Below are 19318 nucleotides of genomic sequence, written 5' to 3' on the forward strand. Positions count from 1 at the left end.
AATTTTGGGAGATTTCAGATTCAAAGAAGAGTATATGTCCTGTATTGGCATATATATTCTCTAATTCATCTAGATGTTGCATGCAAATGGTCAGCTGTTTTTTTTCTTACATTTATTGTACAATCTTTCATTTTCTTTTGGTTTAATGCTTCACGCGCAAGAAGGAAGTATTGGAATCCTAGAGGTCGACGCTTTTCTTATTTAAACATAACTGGGTATGACTTTCGGCCTTGGTTAAGGACTGTCATACAAATCGTTGTAAACGTTGCCTTAGCAGATCTGGCTCTATCTTCAGAACTCAGGAAAAAAGCGACACAAAAACGAAAATGAAAAAAACTAAAGTGTATTATCAATATGTAAAATACACGAAAGACGAGAAACTCCTATCAACCGCTGAGGAAGAGAAGTTTCTATTCAATTCGAAGTAAGTGATCAAATTCCTGATCAATCTACCTAATTTAGCCAGCCATTTTTTCCAATTTAGTTATCTATCTTGGTGATTACCTAAGTGGCATTTGATAGTGTATGGTTTATTTATATGTATCGGAGTTGGATCTCTTGTTCAAGCATAGGTAACCACCATCTATTCATGCTTTCTGAACAACAGACCACACACACACACATGGGTTTTTATGCGTAAGTTCTTTGCTTCGGAAATTTTACTGATTTCAGGCAAGACTGACGGGTATTATCACGAACAAGTAATAATTGATCAGTTTTTATTATATAGTGAAAGTGCTTACAAGTAAAATATCTATCAATGAGAAACACTATGGCAAGGAATGTTAGAAGCCCGAGTTTCATCAAAAACGGAGTATTCACAGAATAATAATTTCTTAAATTGGCACGTTTTTAGTTGTTTTTTTTTGTAAGCATTTTCCAAAACGCGACATGCAAATCTGGTGTCAGGGTGGATTCTTAATGAGCATTAAAACGCCCAACTGTCGTTATTTAACGACCCTGTAATTGAGGGGCATTGACATGTTCAGCGCCCTGCGTGTAATACGCCAGGATTATGATTTTTCAACCCATGCTGAAGCTAAATTTATTTCTCCAACCTTGTTCAAAGGATTCGTAATAGTCTGTTTTGCCTTTTAGACTTTCTAAATTGAATATTTCCTATTAGCATCCATGTAAACCGGGAGAGGTGTGTGGAATCGAACTCCAAGGGTCCCTTTGTGGTGTTGTTTTAGGGCCACAAACTGAATTGACTATAATCTTAGTACCATAAGTAATTTATAATCTTAGTTGAATAGAGCAGGTGAATTACGTGTTTACTGTGGAGTCGACAATGACTAAATTTGACTGATGGCCCTACAAAATATCTGTGTGTTAACACACCAATAACAGGTCGTTAAGGGATTTAGAAAGCAATTTGATTTCGAGTTAAAATGTAAATTATTATCAAATTAACATGAAATCGGGCATAAAATGTGTACGTAATGAGGTTTTATTCAAATCATCCATATATGAACTCGCTCACAAGCTGGCTGGGCCATAAACCGATTTTAAATAATATACATATGCCGTCTCGTAACACCTAAGGTTACATGTTTATTGGATAAATAACTGAGCCTTTGCTCTCTTAGAATGAAAAGAAGAAAGATGAGAAATGCCGAAAATTTTACATTTTTTATACGTTTCTGAAGTACTCTTAACAACCAATTCTTCTTAAATTTGAACTTCTATTTGCCCACTTAAAACCCAATTCACTCCTAAGGGTGGTAATCAGGTAGGTAAGACCATAAAGTTTGCCTGTATTTCAATATCGGCACGTGCAACAGCGGAAGAAAGGAGCAGATGTCCTTTGGTCTGTCCTCAATTAAGAGGTAATTGGAGAGATACTGCCATCTCTAGGCGATATGAAGTGTCCGGTCCGTCGTATGTAGGCTTTAGAAGGCTCGATTCTAGAATCCCCAATTGTTAGTTTCAGTGACCTAAGGAGTGGCCCTAAATAAGGGTTTTGCTGTATTATCAGTTTTTTTAGATGCCTTAATGTTGGGCCATTCGAGGTCCAGGAGCATGTCCTACTCTATACTTATTTTGATTATTTTCTGTCTACCCGATCTAAATCCCATTGTTGCTACGCATTTCGTAGCTGCTTATTCGTGGCAGCGATTTATTTATTTGTTGTCGGTAATAAACGACGTTGTATAAATAATCTATAGGAAATTTCGAGCCATATTTTCAATGCGGTCGCGGGCCCCGTAGGTACCACAATCAACGTCCAAGGCGCATTCAAAACCCAACCCTCGACCGTGTCTGGGCAAAGTCGCATTTTCATGTGCAAATAATAATATGACGAATCAAGTTTTATCTGGTTTTAGTGAGAGATATTTACATTGTCGTGCAAGTTCCTCATCAATGGGGAAACAAACCCACTGGCAAATATGCGTCAATTACTACGTTTCTATGCAAATCGAAAACCGGGTTGGAAACGTTTTCTGTTTTGAAGTTTGTCCGAATTCTGCCATGTAAGCCGGTTTTAATTCGATTTCAATCTCGTTTTGCCTCAAGGTCGATTCAGCATGTTTCGGGATAGTGTCGAGTGTCGGGATTGAAATGGCGCCGTGTAGCGAAGCGATTGTCAAATCAGCGAGAATGCATCTGTCGGGGGAATCCCATAACTCAATCATATGAGCCTGACGACATTGACAACTGACAGCTGTATCATTATTAAATTGATTCGATTTTGACGGAGATCCGCGTGGAAACACTTTGTTTTCAAAGCATTCCCTATTGGCATCGCGATACGTAGTGACGTTCGCTGCGCTCCACCCTGTTTACTCCACAAGCTTCCGTTTATCCACTCCAGACTGTGTAGTTATCACTCCACCACAAGCAATAGGGATCAGTGAATAGTGAACCTTTATGGGCCCAATTCAGGGAATTATGGTTACAAATTTTTTACCTGCGCTTCAAATCTCTTGCAACTTGTGTAAACTCGAGCTTAATCTAGCCGGAGTCCACCTTCTGCTACCTCTTCTTAGGCCCGCCGCCATCGGGATCAACGACCTGCTACCCACATAAGTGAATTTTTCTACTATCTCGCTCCTCCTTGCTGCATGTGCCAGACGCCCCATTAAAAGAATTCTGGGTTTTCGGCCTTTGAGGCAGATGTTAGTTAGCCCCCTTGCAGTTAAGCGGTCGCTTTAGGGGTTCGGGGGCGCGATTTATTCCGCCGGAAAGCGGTGCTTAATCTTCGGGTGAAGATCGCGTTAACATCGCTAATGTTTATAGCGCAATTGGCTTTCAAATCTCGTTATTGTTGCTTCCATGGTGGTATTCTATATTCTAGGTCAAGGTCAATCGTTTCACCTCTCGCTAAATAGATGTAGCATGAGCGAGGTCGATTTGGAATCGAATGAAAATGAGATGGGTTTCGATTCTTTTCTAACGTTGCGGTTGCTAAGAAGGTTTTAAATGAGAGTGCTGTGCTCAGCGTGGCAGGCATTCTGAGCACTTAATGATAATTATCGTCCAGGGTTTATTTCGTTCATTCTCGTTTCTGCTTTACCAAATTGAGTAGATAATTTCCTCTCAATGGGTATCGATATTTCTGGGTCGCGGCCAGCGAATGGCCAATTTAACAAAGTCTTTGTGCTCTATGATGGACGCCTTTGTGTGTAAAATAGAAAGATATCTGAACAAAAAGATCTTTAATTTCTATACTTAATCATAGGTGAGTCTCATTAGGATTCCAATTAGATAGTTGGCCCATGCCCATTCAAATACGCAACAACAATCAAATTAGCCTCCTATTAGGAACGCATTAACAACTTGTTCATTCCGATGCAAGAATCGACCGACGTCGGCGCGCATGTATTTCACGTGGTGCGTGCGGGGGCGGGCGATGTTGTCGCGTTTTCGTCGGATTTTGCTCCATTTATTTTCATATCAAATACAAAAAAAAAACAAACCATCCGCTCGTTATTATTCCGTTTTGATTTTCCTGTTGGTACCTTTAACTCTGAACGAGGGCGCTGCGAAATGTAAACAAATGATTTTTCCATTTTAATTCGGCGTTTGTTTTTCCTCTGAGGACGAGCCAATTTTTGAAATCGCCGAAATCATGGTGGGAATCCACCACGGCCGGTGAGAGTACTGTCACTGTCAGTGCGCACATGGTTTTGACACTGATAGTGACGTTTCCCTTAGTCTCCCAGGGACTATGTCGAAAATTGAATTGTTATTTAGGTAAATGGCAGCTTTTTGGCAATATCGAATACATTTCTCAATGGAAATTTGCCGCTGGGGTTACTTAACCTGACCCAACGAACCGAACCACAGATATTTTGGTGCTCACCCTCAAGGTATTGCAAGCTATTTCGATGCATTGCCACTGCACTTTGGAGTATTTTGGACTGCGAACGTTTCATTAGGGATCTACCCCTCGAAATTATTAATACATTTTTGAACCGTGAAATTGGTTTTTGTTTGTTTAAACCTGAGGTTCCTTGGATAACCTGAGAGTAACTTGAATCTTCAGGTTACTAACAGAGTTCCCGGATACATGGCCTACATAAATTTTCGAAAAAAGTTTTATTGATCCTAAGTTTTTCAGGAAGAGTAAGAAATAAAGCGAAATATGTTGTAAGTTTGGAAAGCTTTGATCTTCCGCACATGAGTTGGTGTATTAATTTCTTGATTTACTTAATAAAATTTCTTTTTAATTTTTTATATTGAAGTATATTTTTCCAATTGGAATATCCTCCCAATCCCAACCAAACACTCCAATGTAAGGGAGACTCCGTTTTTTTTATGTTATTTATTGCTTTTTTTTGTACGAAAAAATTTTCTATGTCCTTGAACATAAATTCTTTTTTTTTCTTTTTTTCCCCCATCATTCTCATATTTTTTCTTGCGCCGCCCGTACACTCCTCTCGCCTGTCACCGACTTTTCAAGCGGGCTAACCTGTCCCGGCCACGTTGCCGCCTCCCCGTCTCGCAATCGCTCCTTATCGCACCGAAAGGAATTCGTTTTCGCCGTCCTTTGTTGTGAGCCGATGATCAATGTCAAACGCTAAACAACTGCAAGTGGCGAAGCGGCTTTCAATCGTTGTTGCTCCAGTCTAGCCTGTTGTTGGGTCCGTAGCGGCGACGTTGCCGCATCAGTTCAGTTTCCGTCGCAGCGTTTGTTTTCGTTTGCGGCGTGTTTATATGGGAATTGGCCTAATAAGGCGACGAAATCTTTTCGCCTTTTTCTCACTCCTCGTTGCCGAGATTTCGGCCCAATGGAAGAACGTATGCAGTCACGGCAGGCGAAGGTTTTTGTGTGCAATCCGTGGATTGCGTTCTAGATATTCCATAATTTAATTTTTCTGTCGTTCTCTTAAATACAGTCTTTGTGTATACATACGGTGTTTTTAGGAAGGTTGTAGGAACCGACGGAAACGGAATTCCCCAAATTTTTTACATAAATATATATTTTTGGTTATATCACAAAAATATCTTCATAAATTTGCCGCTTTTTGACAATGATTTATTGCAGATTGGCATTTCAGTCCCGAATCAAAATTGCGGCAGTAAAAATTTTTTTTTAATAGAAATTTCAAAAATGGCCGCTAATAATCGTCTGTTTTTAAAATCTTTTGGAAATTGGTCTGCAGTTATGTTGACAAATCGGCCCTTAAAAAATCTAACTAGATTCTCCAAATGGAAAGCTAACGATGCTTCTCTTTACCTCTTCTCCAATTTAAAGAATTTTTACCGAAAAATACACATTGCTACAGTGCTGCGAGGGGTGGGAAATTTCTCAGTATCAAATTTCCACTTTTCCTAAATTTTACTTTTTCGAGATTCAAGACTATCACGCATTCGAAAACTATTTTGAAATTGAAGCAAATGCACAGTGTGTCAAAATTCGCAGTGCGTTTGACGCTGTTGATACCCAGATTCGACATAGAGGTCAACGTAAATACTTCTTTGGAGCGCTTCTCCGCATCCACACGTTGTCACGATTCCTGTATTGCAGAATGATTTTAATCCGAAAGTCCAATTTTTCCTTGCATTTTTCTCGTGCGGCCGAAATCTCCTTATAATAGGCCAAAAGAAGAGAGCGCCCATCCGAGTTTACTATTGATTGTAGCAGGCAAAACGCGGTCCGCGACTCGCCCGCCTGTCAACCACATGGCCTCCTTTTGCCCACGTAGGGGCGGAGTGCCACCACCGTCGTCGCCGATCCAAGAAAAAAATCAATATTCGGTCATACACGCATATTCAATTTTCAAGCGCGCGAATTTCAGCCCTCCACTGCCGCGAACCACCCCACGGGTCGTCTTCGCCTGTTTTCACCCCTTTGGGGGACCTGAGGGAGCTGGGAAACAACTTGGTTTATTGATTTTGGGTTCGCTAATGTCAGCGTTTGATACTAGTTAAGGTGAAGAAGACCCGGACCTAGTCAATGGTGGGACCAACGGATTTTTGGGAGAAGTGTGATGTTTAGTAATTGTTATTAAGTCTGTCTCAATTTTGTCTGATAAGTATTTCAAACGGCTACTGGTAGCGATGTCGCTGTCACCAACCTCTCCTTAATTCTACATGTTTGTGCCAATTTGAGACCTTAGTTTCTCTTACTAAGAATTTCCTCAAAATACCTCGTCGGTAAACGCATTGGCCGCGGAATTGAGCCAGCTCAACTGTCTTGAGGATGTGAAAGTTAAATTAAAAACCGGATTTTAAGGTGACGCAAGGGACGGTATGCGATCTATAGTAATTCCTTGCAAGGCCTCCAAATATGGCCTTTATTAAAAATGTGTGTCTCGTTTTTGATGCACGAGATGTACCATCTACCCCTCACCCTTGATTTTTGTTGGAAATATTTTAGAAACATCCTGTGTATACTCTTATGGCTGAATTGTCCGTCTTAAAATTCTGTCAATTTTGACAATCGATATGGTTATTGGAGATAATGCCACCATCAATTATATGCATCAGTACGTTGTTGTCACTGAGAATACCTCAAATATTACTCCCTACTCTTTTGAGGTTGCTGCATTGAGGTCTTTTGAGTATCACATCTTGACGTTACTGCTATGGCTCGGTGTTAGGAAAAACCCTGCGGTTGATCCAACTTAAGTCGGTTCCATCGAGGTGGAGTTTGGTGTTGTGTTTGTCAATCATACGCACACATCACCAGGAAATTATATAAATGAAAATAGTAACGTTAACGAGTCCGAGACCTTTCTATTTAATTTCCTCTCTTTAAGTAATTAAGTACTATCACTTCCAAGTAGACGCGGAGGTAGGGGGTAACCTGACTTACTTTCAATGCTCACATGATTGACTCAGTAAGCCAACCAGGAACTGGGAGTTTCATGCAATTTCTCAGGCACTTTAACATCCCTAACGCTCCTCCCTTATAAACTCAGAAGCGAAATGGCCCTACGGGCGATCCACAAGACTTTTTATGGGGAAGTCGTAACCCTGCCATTTCTACTGTCCAACTTCCGAGAGCAACTTCGTGACCTACTCACGGTCGTATAATAAAAAGTTCGCGGCACGCTAAGTCATCGTTTGAAAAGTTACATTATGAGGGTCATTCAATAGAGCTAACACTCGCCACATCAAACCGAAACGAAGAAGTAGTAATGAATGAAAGGACCTGCCCATGCCATTCATAAATGTACCGCCAATGATGACGATTGTAGGTTTGGTTTGCGCACCCATTATCCTGTAGTTAGCATCTTTGAAGATGGTTGATACCACCGGACAGCTACCAGGTTTCGGTGATGCATCGCAGTCGCATATTGTACAACTGTTGTGGCAATATGGGTGGGCTGTGGATGTTGAAATGCAACGGACGAACCCACTGGATTATGAGCGGAGTTCTTGCATTAGATTCAAGGCCGATTTAGTCATGCCAAGCGTAAACGAGAATCAACAATGTTGAATTATAAAGCCTCGATTAAAATTCAATAATAATTGCTTTCTCCGGAGCTTTCACTTGAAACCAAACCGAACCTTGTAAATATAGATTTTACTGTTTAGTGCAATTTATTTTCAATGATAAGTTTCGGCGATAAGGCTGCATGATGCTGTTCAAACAAGCAAAAATCATTCAAATAATGCGATTGTGGGATAGATAAAGCTCTCAGGCACGGCATTGTATTTATTTTTCCGGTTAAATCGCAGTTTCTTTCGCAATTTGTCGCCAGCCTTATTTAAACGCAAAAACGCACGTGAAAATTTCCGTGCGAAAGTCATCCCGGAAATTTAACGGGTAAAATCCCAAATCCGGTAAAGAATGCGGTCCCGAAATTCCCTTCGTGCGGCCCTACCTAAAGAAAAACTAAATCCGAATCTAAACACCCATTTCCGCGCCGTTAGGGCTCGCACACACGCACTCAATCTTAAATCGAGCGGCTTGATAACGACCGTCATCGTCGATCAGCTGATGATGGGCCTGCCCGATGCGGCAACCGCGATTCGCCCCATAAACCGGTTATTAGACTGGCAACCCGCTCCCCCGTTGCCATGGCGACGCGGGCAGACGCCAACCTGTTGATTGGTCGGGGGCCGGGCGGCGATGCCACATTTCTCACGAAGTTTCCGCCGAAGGGGTCTTATTGTCCGCCAGTCCGGACCATAGTTTTGCTTGTCGATCAGGAGATAATTTTAAAATATTTGTAATGATAAGGCGGAATTTTTAACGAGTTCAATCGATTGCAATTCGAAGATATTGTGTGTAAGTGCGAATGATTTAGGGACACTAAATATGTTTGGTGGCGAACTGATCTATGCCAAGTTGACTCGATGTGGCAGCAACGCGGCCAAGTGCGGGTCATCGCACGTGCTACGGGCGCCGGGTGGTTCGATAGCCTGTTTTTGTAGTTTTCGTCCCATTATCCGACGTCGAAAGCAGTCTTCGGCAAGCTGACCAGTTTTGTCGTCTTCAAAAATTTAATGTCGGAATTCCCTTTATCTGTTCAAAAATTCGTCAAAAGTTTTGCTTCAGTTTTTTTCCTCCGTTGCGAAGCAATCGGCAACAACGGGTCAATTTTGTTCTCAAGTCTGCCAAATCACGAGTCAAATCTGGGGTCAAACGTACTAAAAAATCTCAGTCCTCTAGTCTCGGTCAATTTGGACGTCCTTTCACATTTTTAATGCTACGAAAGTCGTCCTTAAAATACGATGTGGATGTGAACAAAGGGCCACTTCGGTTATTACAGAAAATCTTGAAACAATCTTGGTGTCAGTCCCGTGGGTAATCGAAGCAACATGCTTCATATGACAAATTGATCGCTTTTCCTTTGTTGTGCGCATATGGAAAATCGAGCAGAAGACAAAGTAACGCGTATAAGGTCACCTAATTGAAAGGAATAAGGCTGATGCGACGTCACAATGAGTCGTGTCGTCAACTGGCTTACATAGTATAGATTGCGCTTCCAAACAATTTAAAAGTTCTCATTAATACTTGTCAGACTTTTCAATATATTCGGCAAACTCTTAAACATGTAGCTGTATATCTATAAAGACACATATAGCATTTTAAGATCAGAAAACCCTTTACGAGCACCACCTCGTGAAATCTTATAGGGGGCACTAAGGAAATTACTCTCCCAAGTTAACCCCGTTATTAACATCTAGTTTGTCCAACATTCTTCCGAAATGGACGAAAACTAAAATCTTCTCAAAAGACGATAAATTTCTGTTATTTGGAAACCCCCAAGATAGGTGTGTCATATCCGCTACGAGCTCTATAAAATCCCACGTTCTGGGTCGCAGTTAACCTGAACTAACCCATTCCTAGAACCCAATTCTGACCTAACTAATAAATTAAAAAAAAATTTAAAGATGCTGTGGCCTTCATGACATGACGTATATCTGAGGTACTCTTTAAGACAGCTGATTCGGAATTCGCTTCTTCAGTCAAGTTGGAGTGATAAAGGGTGTTAACAAAGAAAACCACAAGAAGGCTTTAGGTCTCTGTTATGAGTTTGTCAGTTAGATGTTTGATGGCAGGTAGCAAATGGCCCAATTAACGCCCTACGTTTACGGTTCCATCGCCTATTGCGCATTTGTTCGTAATCCCCCCTTATACAAACAACGTAACTAATAGGAATAAAGCCTAAACGGTTGACCGTTCTCAGCCATGAATCTTCTACGCAGAGCTATTGCGCATGCGTTCGATTTGATTAAGCGACGTCAACAAATCAGCGGTTGTTATAATTGAATGTGGTGCGCAGTAGAACGCAAAAACACGTTATTCGTTTATTACTTACCCACGAGGTATGTGGGTTTCAAGAATAATTAAGAATTTTTTTTATCGTTTATACCAACACTTGTGCATTATTGTGACTGCTCTGCCGCAAGTAACTTTATTTAAATATAATATTAGTTTACGGTTATTTCACCCGACGCAAATCTAGCGCAATACAGAAGTTCGTTTGTGGGTCAGCGACGTGAACACGAAAGAATGCAATTTTGTGTCTGGTACCTACAAGAAATGTTGTTGCAACAACAAGCACCAGCGGCGTAGACCCACCTAATCTCGATCTCTCGAACACACCCCGACATCATCCGTACTCTAAACAGATCCTCAACGCCACTTAAGCCTAGCTAATTTGTCAGCTATGAGAACCCCAGGTGCGCCCCTCAGCTGCATCTAATGCGCAACCTATTTATAACCGAATGTAATGCTTGTTTGTCTAATTTTAGACCGAACTCTCCGGAATAAAATGGCGTAAGCTGACGTGGTCGGAACCGGGCGGGGGTAGTCACGGTCCCGGTCATGGGGCCCACCATCAAGTCCCCGGGGAACCCCTGGACGACCCGGTGCTGCGCAGCTACGCGCGATGTCTGGCTGCGGATATCCTCTGCGTGTGGCGGCGCGTGTCCGGAGGTCCATCTCGGCCGCCCCCCGACGCTTTCGAGCCGCCGCCCCCACCTGCCCAGCCGCCCCCCTTGAGCCTAGCCAGCGCCAAGGAGTTGTGGATCTTTTGGTACGGGGAAGAGCCGGATCTGAACGAGCTGGTGGCTCCCGAATTGAACATGAGCGGTAAGTGACTCAAAATGAGGTGACGGGTAGATTAGCGCTTGTTGATGGGCGAAAGCCGTGGGAAATGCAGTTTTAAATCGCTTTGTCAATAACACAACACACCAAGTCACCTCGTCTGAAATAAAAACGGTTGGGAACATCTGTCCCGCTGTGCGACTCATTATGCATTTGATGGCGCGTTGTTGCCGGGTGTCGAGGTTTCTTTTGCGGCATGTCGCCAATTTTGTCTCGGCTCGGCTTGAATAAACCATATTCTCGGATCTGAAAATTCGAAGCTCCACGGGAGCCATGTTAACGTGGCCCTAATGGAGACTTCTTTTGGGAACGTTGACGTATTTTTCGGGAATTGGATGGAATCGCCCATTGAACGCAAATTAATATGTTGACGAGGCACGGAGAGTGTGCTGGTTAAAAAAAAATGCAGGCCTCTTGTGTAATACGGTTCTGGGCCACCCTGTATGTTTAAAACTGTCTATAATTAAAGCACAATATATGCTATCCTGTCTCTTCGAGTTTTAAATATTCCATTTCAGTTCATAGGGGAACCTCAGACTACACCCCACTGGGCGTCTCTCTCGCTTTTCAGAAGTATTCCCAGTTCCCTCATTATCGATTTTTAATTGGTCATTATTCGCTACCGGAGGTCTATTTTTTAATCCCTACCACGTGTTCTGACGTTTAGGACGCGATCACTTCCATCAACGTCAACCCTATTTCCCGTGACTTTTCTGTCACAATCTTAATTCACTGATTTTATGAACATTTAAAAAATTTGACAACGCCGCCTGTCGATCACTACTTTTCGAGCAATCAGTTTCACACGGACTAGACTAGACCCGATTCTTTCTTTTCTTCTACGAAACCGCCACCTACAGGGTGGTCCGAAAACTCGTGCTGCTTCGGCATGAATGAGACCTGCCCGTGATTGTGCCAATACCAACAACTCCCGGCTGATAATCTTCTCGGTCGCAATTAAACTTCTTTGTGCCGCCCGAAACCGCTGAATCATTTCGTCGGGTATTACATAACGGTCGATAAAACTCCCATTTGTTGGTGGGTACCGTGGATGGTCTATACGCGACCCGTTTCTATGCCACCGTGTAGAAGGAAATCACCGTTGACGTACCGAGAGGTCAACGATTTCTGATTTCGTTTCTCGCCACTACACTCATCGTCGCGCTTTAAACGGTTTTGTACTACTTAAATTGCTTCTCAACGGCTTTTTTCGGTACTACTATTTATAGGTCAACAAACTTCAATTTGCCGCACTCAATCCGGCGAGCTATTTAAAACATCGAGGAATTCGTATAAGGGTTTCAGTTCTAGGGAACTATGACGTTTACTTAAGAACAAACAGAAGGCACGTCCGTCCCTTTCTCGAGCGCAGCTTTTTACTTTCCAACAACTGCTCGTTTCATGACCTACTTCAAGGTTATTATCTCCTAGATACGTAACAAACGGTTCCTGCGACTGCTTGAGCAAGTAACTTCTACCAATGAATTCCCAGGGATTATATTTGCAAGTGCCCGCTAATCCGTTGGATAAGGAACGAGAGATGTCCAACAGCTCGTGTCTCCTCCACGGTCGTGCATACAAAAGAAAAGAATGTAAAACAGGTAGTCCACCGATAACAGGACGTAAAGTAGCCATCAACATTCAACCGAACTGGTATAGTGTGGCATGCACCGTGGTGGTATGCTTTCGCAACCGACGTTGCCGGATTTCGGGACGATAAAGAAATAACACTGATTTATTTGCGTACAGGGTGACCCAAGCACAAACGCAGGAAATGCTTCTGCCGAAAGCGGATAGAAAAAAGGGTAGAGAGAGTTTGATTGTGTCGATTTTTGCTGCGCATGATCATGATCAAAATTACTACAGTGTGATTAAGGAATTCCTGCAATTTGCTGTCAGGACTGTAGTGTGCAGGACCAGTTAGGAAGTCAAAATCGCGCTTTTCGCGGTGAACAACGGGATTAGGAAAAGCTTCCGTATTTTTCTTCTTGTGGTTGCACGTTTTGTTGGTCTCTTCAGACGTGGTCATCCTCCATTTCGTCGAGAGTAGTTTATATGCACGTTCTTTTATTCGTAGTTTTTTAATGGTAATTAAATATTGACGGTATTTGTTCCTTTTGAGATGCTTTAAACGAATAACCAACAAAAGAAATACATTTATAAACAGGCACTGGTAAAAATCTGACATTGACTTTGCAATTAATTATGTGTCGCACGATTCACCATTCGACTTAAATAAAAGTTAAACGGCTGATTTAAAAATTAATTTCCCAGCTGTTCCCTTATCCACTTTTCCCCGACAAACTGGAGGGATTGGAGGCGGGAAGCTACAGGCAAATGGCTTTTCAAAAACGAGATTTCCGGGACGGTTTCCACGGGTCGCCGGGGGCGGCCAAACGGGCCGAGCGACGCAATTTGGCCGCAAATTTCCAATTCGAGCGTCGCTTCCGGCGTCGCTTCTCCCTAATTAAATTAATTCGCGTCGGGACGCTAATTACATTTACATATTTCTGATTAAGTTGATGGTTTTCTCGATCACTTAGGAGAATTGATTCGTTCCATCAACTTCTCGAAATATACAGAAAACTTTTGATATCACCATCCAGACTGAAGAACAAAAACGAGGAGCTCTTTTCCGCCACCGTCTCAAACCCTTTTAATCCCGAAAATGTGTTTCCACAATATTCGTTTAAAGTCTCCATGACAACGTCCTCTAGAAGCTCATTTTCCTGTCCACCCCTAGCAACACCACCTCTGCTCTACTCGATTAAGAAGTGCAAAAGTTACGTCTCAAATAAACCGGATAAAGGGCTCATAAGCGTGGCTGGAAAGTGGAAGACGATGGAAAAATGAGTAGCAGACGTGCTAAATATGAAGGTTATATGGGGCCAAATTCTCATGGCTTTTTGTTTTCATAAGTTTGGACTCGTTCAGAGAATTTGAAGAATTTGAGCAGAGAAATTCCTGATTCTTCATAGAGAATTCTGCAAGTACGTATTTCTTGTCTTGCTCAGAGTTAATATTTGAGAGAGTTCGGAAATAAGAGGATGGAGGGAAAGAATTACTCTTCTTTTTTTTCAATGTACCACTTTGCCCGCCGAGCGCGGTATTAATTTTTGAGTTCGCAATGCCTATTTAAGCGCGGCAACATTGTTTATTTATCCTTTCAACAGCGTTGCCATACCGTTTGACTTTGATTAGATCGATACAATCGACGACCTTGACCAAAATAGCATGCAAAATAAAAAATGTTGTTTTTGCAATGACAATGATTAAAACTTTTCTCGTAGTAATGAGTTGTTACTATTCACCGCATAATTTTTATTGGCCTTGTTTTGGTCCGTACTTCTGGCACGAATCTAAATACCGCCGCTTTATGAACATAGCCAAATTCCATTAATTCACATTTGGCTCCCGCCATGACCTAGCTCAATCAGACCCAAGTCGCTTATTTTCTTGGCATCTTCTGATACTTTATAACGGGATTTTAATTACCCAATTAAATGTAAAGCCTTCTTTATCTATTAGTTTCTGTAGATACCCGAAATCCGCATTGCTCGGCGGCTCGTGGCTGCACTCTGACGTCACGTTACGTCACAGTGACGTATATTACTCGTCTCTCCCCCTCCTTTTTGTATTGTTTGGTTTGTCCACTCTTTTCGCTAAGCATGAGGCACAGTTGTTGGCTCTGGAGGCGTATACCAATTTCAGATGGCGACGTTGCCGGCACATCCAAAGCAGAATGAGCATCTTGTGATGCTTTAAATTTCAATAAAACGCTTTTAAGAAATCATCGTCTAATGGTTAATGGAATAAATTATAGTTTCTCCGTGACGTTCATTGAATTACGAATTTCCAGGAGCTCTTAATAAAGGTCAACTTTATCAGCCCCCGCTCATCGAACGAGCGTTTAGTGTACGAGGTGCAAAGTGCGATCGTTGGGGCGATAGAGGCGCCCCGTCCACCCCCATCGACGCCCACGTGCTTCTGTATCGCGTTTAAAGGTCACGGGACGCGCGCCTTGACGTTACGCCCCCCTACCCTGTTCCCACTGTTCCGGTGCGCTCCTCGGTTATCCACGTTGCCACATTTCAGCCACCCTCTGAAAAATTATTTATAATGCTCATGCGACTTTAAAGCAACGTTCAAATAAACATCCTCGAAAAGTCAACTTTTCGTTTGAGGGTCACGTCTTTCGCTTACTTTGAAGTTGGCATCAAAATTGATATATTCGTGTGTTATAAAAATATGGCGGTCGCAGTAAAGGAGGGATATAAAAATATTTTCCTCGTTGGGCGACATCAGGATGTGAGGAAAAAAGTCGGTTTGGCAACGCCGCTTAAAAACTATTGCCGTTGTCATGGAAACTAGGATTTTAAGGTGGCTGGGTTTGAGTAGTTTGGGGGTTGAATTTTTATGGTTTTGGAACCAATGCCGGTTACGGGCTAATGATTTTCATTTGCAGAGTTACGTAAGCGAGTTTGTTAAATTATTCCTGATAATCTTCATCATTATGAGTTGTTAATATTAAGATATATTTAAAATTTAGTGTAAAATTTGCAACAGGACAGTTGGCTCTTTGTTTGGAAGTTTTTTACGTAGTTATCTCTATCAATTAATAGTTATTAATTTGATGTTAATATTCGCCGCTCTCCTTCCGATTTCAGTGTACGATGCTCATGACATTTCGAAACTTGAACGTTATAAATAGCGCTGTTTTAAAGTGGGAAATCTATAACTATACGGCAAAGAGTCGAAAATAGCATGCGTTAATTCAGTAATTTATTAAGGTTAGACAAACTAAGTACGTAGCTTCTTAGATACTGATGTTATTTCGATGTTGGATTTTTTGGAAATTTCCATAAATTTTATCCAATATTTTCGTGACGCTATGGGATTTTGTTCGTATTGTAGAAGAACCAGCACGGTGAAAATCTTGTTAACTCGCCTGTCACCGAGATTACAACTATTAAAACTTCAACTATCTTGATGTGTTAATTTTAAGGTCGGTTCCTGCAGGTTGTTGCGGTGTTGCGAATATTGCTCACAGATGTAGAATATGTATATGATGCAAATTCGACTGATAGTTGGAAAATTCGAAAGTCAAGGTCAAAAACACTATTTTCTCGAACCACAAAAGCGACTAAGTTGGCTCAACGGAATTTGCCGAGAATCCAAAAGCTAAAGTAACCGCTAAATTGTGTCGATTGCTCACTTTACAAATAAGTATCAGGTTAAGTAAACTGATCGCAGGTTTCCCCACGACAACTTTACGCGACGCACCGCGTAGGCGCTCGTTCGTCGATTTGTCGTCACAACAAAAGCCCAAGGCAAGAGCTAGACGACAACATTTAAACAAACGTTTTACACTTAAAAATTTCGAACTCGTTTTGCATTTATTTATGCGACCATTTACGATTTAACTTTTCACAAAAACAATCATCTGGGGTACGGCTGATAGGCGACGCTGCCGCCTTGCGCGCCGATTTCCAGTGACGCCTGATTAGCGCCGGAATTGATTAAGTGCGGTAAGCACCCACGACCGATTGACAATAATTAGAATTACGCAATGCAGATAAGGCAAATACCTGACAAAAGCGGAAATATTATGGTTGCCTTAGAAGCGCACTGCGGCCTGCAGACCTGCATTGTAGGCCCGTTTAGATATCTGAATACCAAATGCCGGTCGCCGGTTTCGCTAGCCATTCCCCGCCCCTCTGCATAGATGCCACATATCATTGGGATCGCGCTCCTTTTCAGAACGGATCAACACCGCTCGAAATGCGGCGACATTGCCAGGTTTTGGTTTTCGCAAGGTACTGCAGTAAAATTTCGAGGGGCCGAATTTTGAGCAGTTTTCAATGTGGGATTTAATAATCGATTTATCGTGAAATAAACAATGCCACTGTGCTGGGGAAAGGTTGAAATAAGTTATATTAATTAAATAGATCTACGTCCCTTATTGTTTAGTGACTTATGTCGAGGGTGACGAGGTGTGTACCAAGTACTGACCTAGTTACCGACGTGAATAACCTCGTTGTGGTTAAAACCGCTTCCGAATTTGCTCGTTTTTTGCCCACTAGACCTAGAAGTGACAAATGATTATTTACATGATTATTCTGCATCAAATGGGGGAAATAGTTTGAAAGACTGCAGACTCAAATGCCTCGATCACTGACTGACCCTTTTCAGCTGAATGATTTTTTCGACACTCTTCACCAATTATTAACCAAGACTCCAATTTGCATTCGCCATTTGAGCAAGAAACAAACTGGTTGATCGCAGCTACATAATGGCACATAACATCGTAGCACGCCTCCTGGTGGTTACATCAGATATTTTTAGATTATAATTTTAGTACATAGACGTTACTCATGTGTGGACCGTAATTGTGTGCAAATTCCAGGCTCGTGCGTTGTGTAAAAATTGCTATCCACGTTTGTTTGTAAACATTGGAACTGTTATGCATGACCCTATTAGATCATAGCTATTTTATGAATTGTTCATTTAGGTGAATTGATTGTCGGTAGCAGATTTGATTGTTTTTGGGGGATCTCAGTGGTCCTGTTTTTCAGATTTTCCTGCAACCACTGAGATCAAAGACACAAGATGAGTAAATCCGCCTTCAAATTGATATTGATTAATAAGTTTATTGAAATAGTAGCGTCTAAAGGTTCTTTGCTTTATTGCCATTAGGTTATTAAAGCCATGAGTCGGCACAAGTCAGTTGACCCACTGATCTACTAAAAAGCAGAAAGCGCAGCGCAAAAGACCGTCCAAGGCCGACGCACAATTTTGCGGGGCGGGTGGAAACGGCTTTGGATACGGTTTTCAGAGGGTTTCAAAACCACCCTTAAATTTCCCGTTTAATCGGGAGCATTTTAACATCCAGTTAGATATAAAAAAAAACTAATTTATTCACTTCATGGTAATTAGCTGGAGGTTTTTCCTGAAATCGGGTAATCACAGTTTCGTCACACTTAGTAGTTCTAATGAATATCAAGTAGCCTTAATCATTAAGGTACAAGGGGTCCTTCACCATATTGTCAAAAAAGATCCCGTGGGTTATTTCTTCTCCTGCCTTTTTTCCAAAACTTTTTGCAAACATCATTGGAACTTATTTGTGTGCACTGCCACCATCCAAAACCAGTAATTTGTTTTTCCTCCACCGGTTTAATTCGGGCAAAATCTGCCATCCATTTAACCTGAAGTGGCCGTTTTCCATTTGGGCGAAGCCGCTTTTTCGGGGGTAATCAGCTTATCAGAAGGGACGTGCTTTGATGTAGAGTCCCGAAAACGTAAAATTCATTAAGGACTAGAAAGGGCCTCGATTAAACGTAATGAGAGACATGGCCCGGCTTTTAAAGGTTAATGCGGTAGACTGCAGGTTCTAATGGTTTGTTTATTTCAGATTGTGAACAAGGCTCTTGGGAGAGTGGCCTTTCTTACGAGTGTAGATCTCTGCTATTCAAGGCTCTTCACAACTTAATTGAAAGATGTTTACTATCCAGGTAAGGCCAAATTAGTTGAAATTGTGTCTCATTTCACAGATTTTTTGTGTTCAGGGATTTCATCCGACTGGGCAAATGGTTCGTCCACCCCTACGACTACCCTGCTCCCCGTTTTGACCCTTCAGACGCGGAAAATGTGGACAAGGAGCTCTACACTATACCTCCTCCTACGGCCAGCCACTTGTCATTTTCCTTCGCCTTTTTTGTTCACGGCGAAAGTTCGGTGTGCGCAAGTGTGGATGTGAGGCAGCACCCTCCGGTGCGCAGACTTACCAGGTGGCATATGCAAGAGGCGCAAGCCAATACTGGGGGAATTAAAGGTGAGTGTGCATACAATTTTCACACGACATTTAACGAATTCAAACTGTAGATCTTGCTAGTCTCGTAGCGAAAAATCAGTTAAAATGGGCCAATTAACCGTAATTGATTGTCTTCATTAACTCTGCGTAGAAGGCGCATTTCAACAATAAAACGGAAATATTGCCATTGGTAGTAACTCCTGACTAATGTTTTGTATTGAGAAATTTATGTGAACTTTGCTGATAATCTCTTAAAGACCTCATTATAAAATTGCTTGAATTTTTAGTGATTTTGGCTCCCTTTGGACTGGCCGGAACGTTGACAGGCCAAAGCTCCAGGTCGCCAGAGTCTACTGCCAAATTTCTGGACGACTGGAGTCATTTTTATCCCTTGGACAAGAGCTCATCTCTCACCGACAGCAGTGTGGTGGAGGTTGTAGTGGGTGGCGCCAAAATGAGGTAAATATTTTGTTTTGGTTCCCTTCTCCCTTGTT

The 19318-nt window shown here is 42.0% G+C and overlaps 1 protein-coding gene across 4 annotated transcripts in view; it reads left to right on the forward strand.

Annotated features, from left to right (window-relative positions):
- The window catches only part of skd (mediator complex subunit skuld), a 33061-nt gene that overhangs the window by 1919 nt on the left and 11824 nt on the right, over positions 1-19318 (forward strand). For all 4 annotated transcript variants that reach the window (XM_066283682.1, XM_066283683.1, XM_066283685.1 and 1 more), the window contains exons 2-5: positions 10660-10999; positions 18426-18525; positions 18580-18845; positions 19112-19283. In XM_066283682.1, the coding sequence (XP_066139779.1) occupies positions 10660-10999; positions 18426-18525; positions 18580-18845; positions 19112-19283 (878 nt within the window). The remainder of the gene's footprint in view (positions 1-10659; positions 11000-18425; positions 18526-18579; positions 18846-19111; positions 19284-19318) is intronic.

Source organism: Euwallacea fornicatus, chromosome 7 (assembly GCF_040115645.1).
Source record: "Euwallacea fornicatus isolate EFF26 chromosome 7, ASM4011564v1, whole genome shotgun sequence".
NCBI lineage: Eukaryota > Metazoa > Arthropoda > Insecta > Coleoptera > Curculionidae > Euwallacea > Euwallacea fornicatus.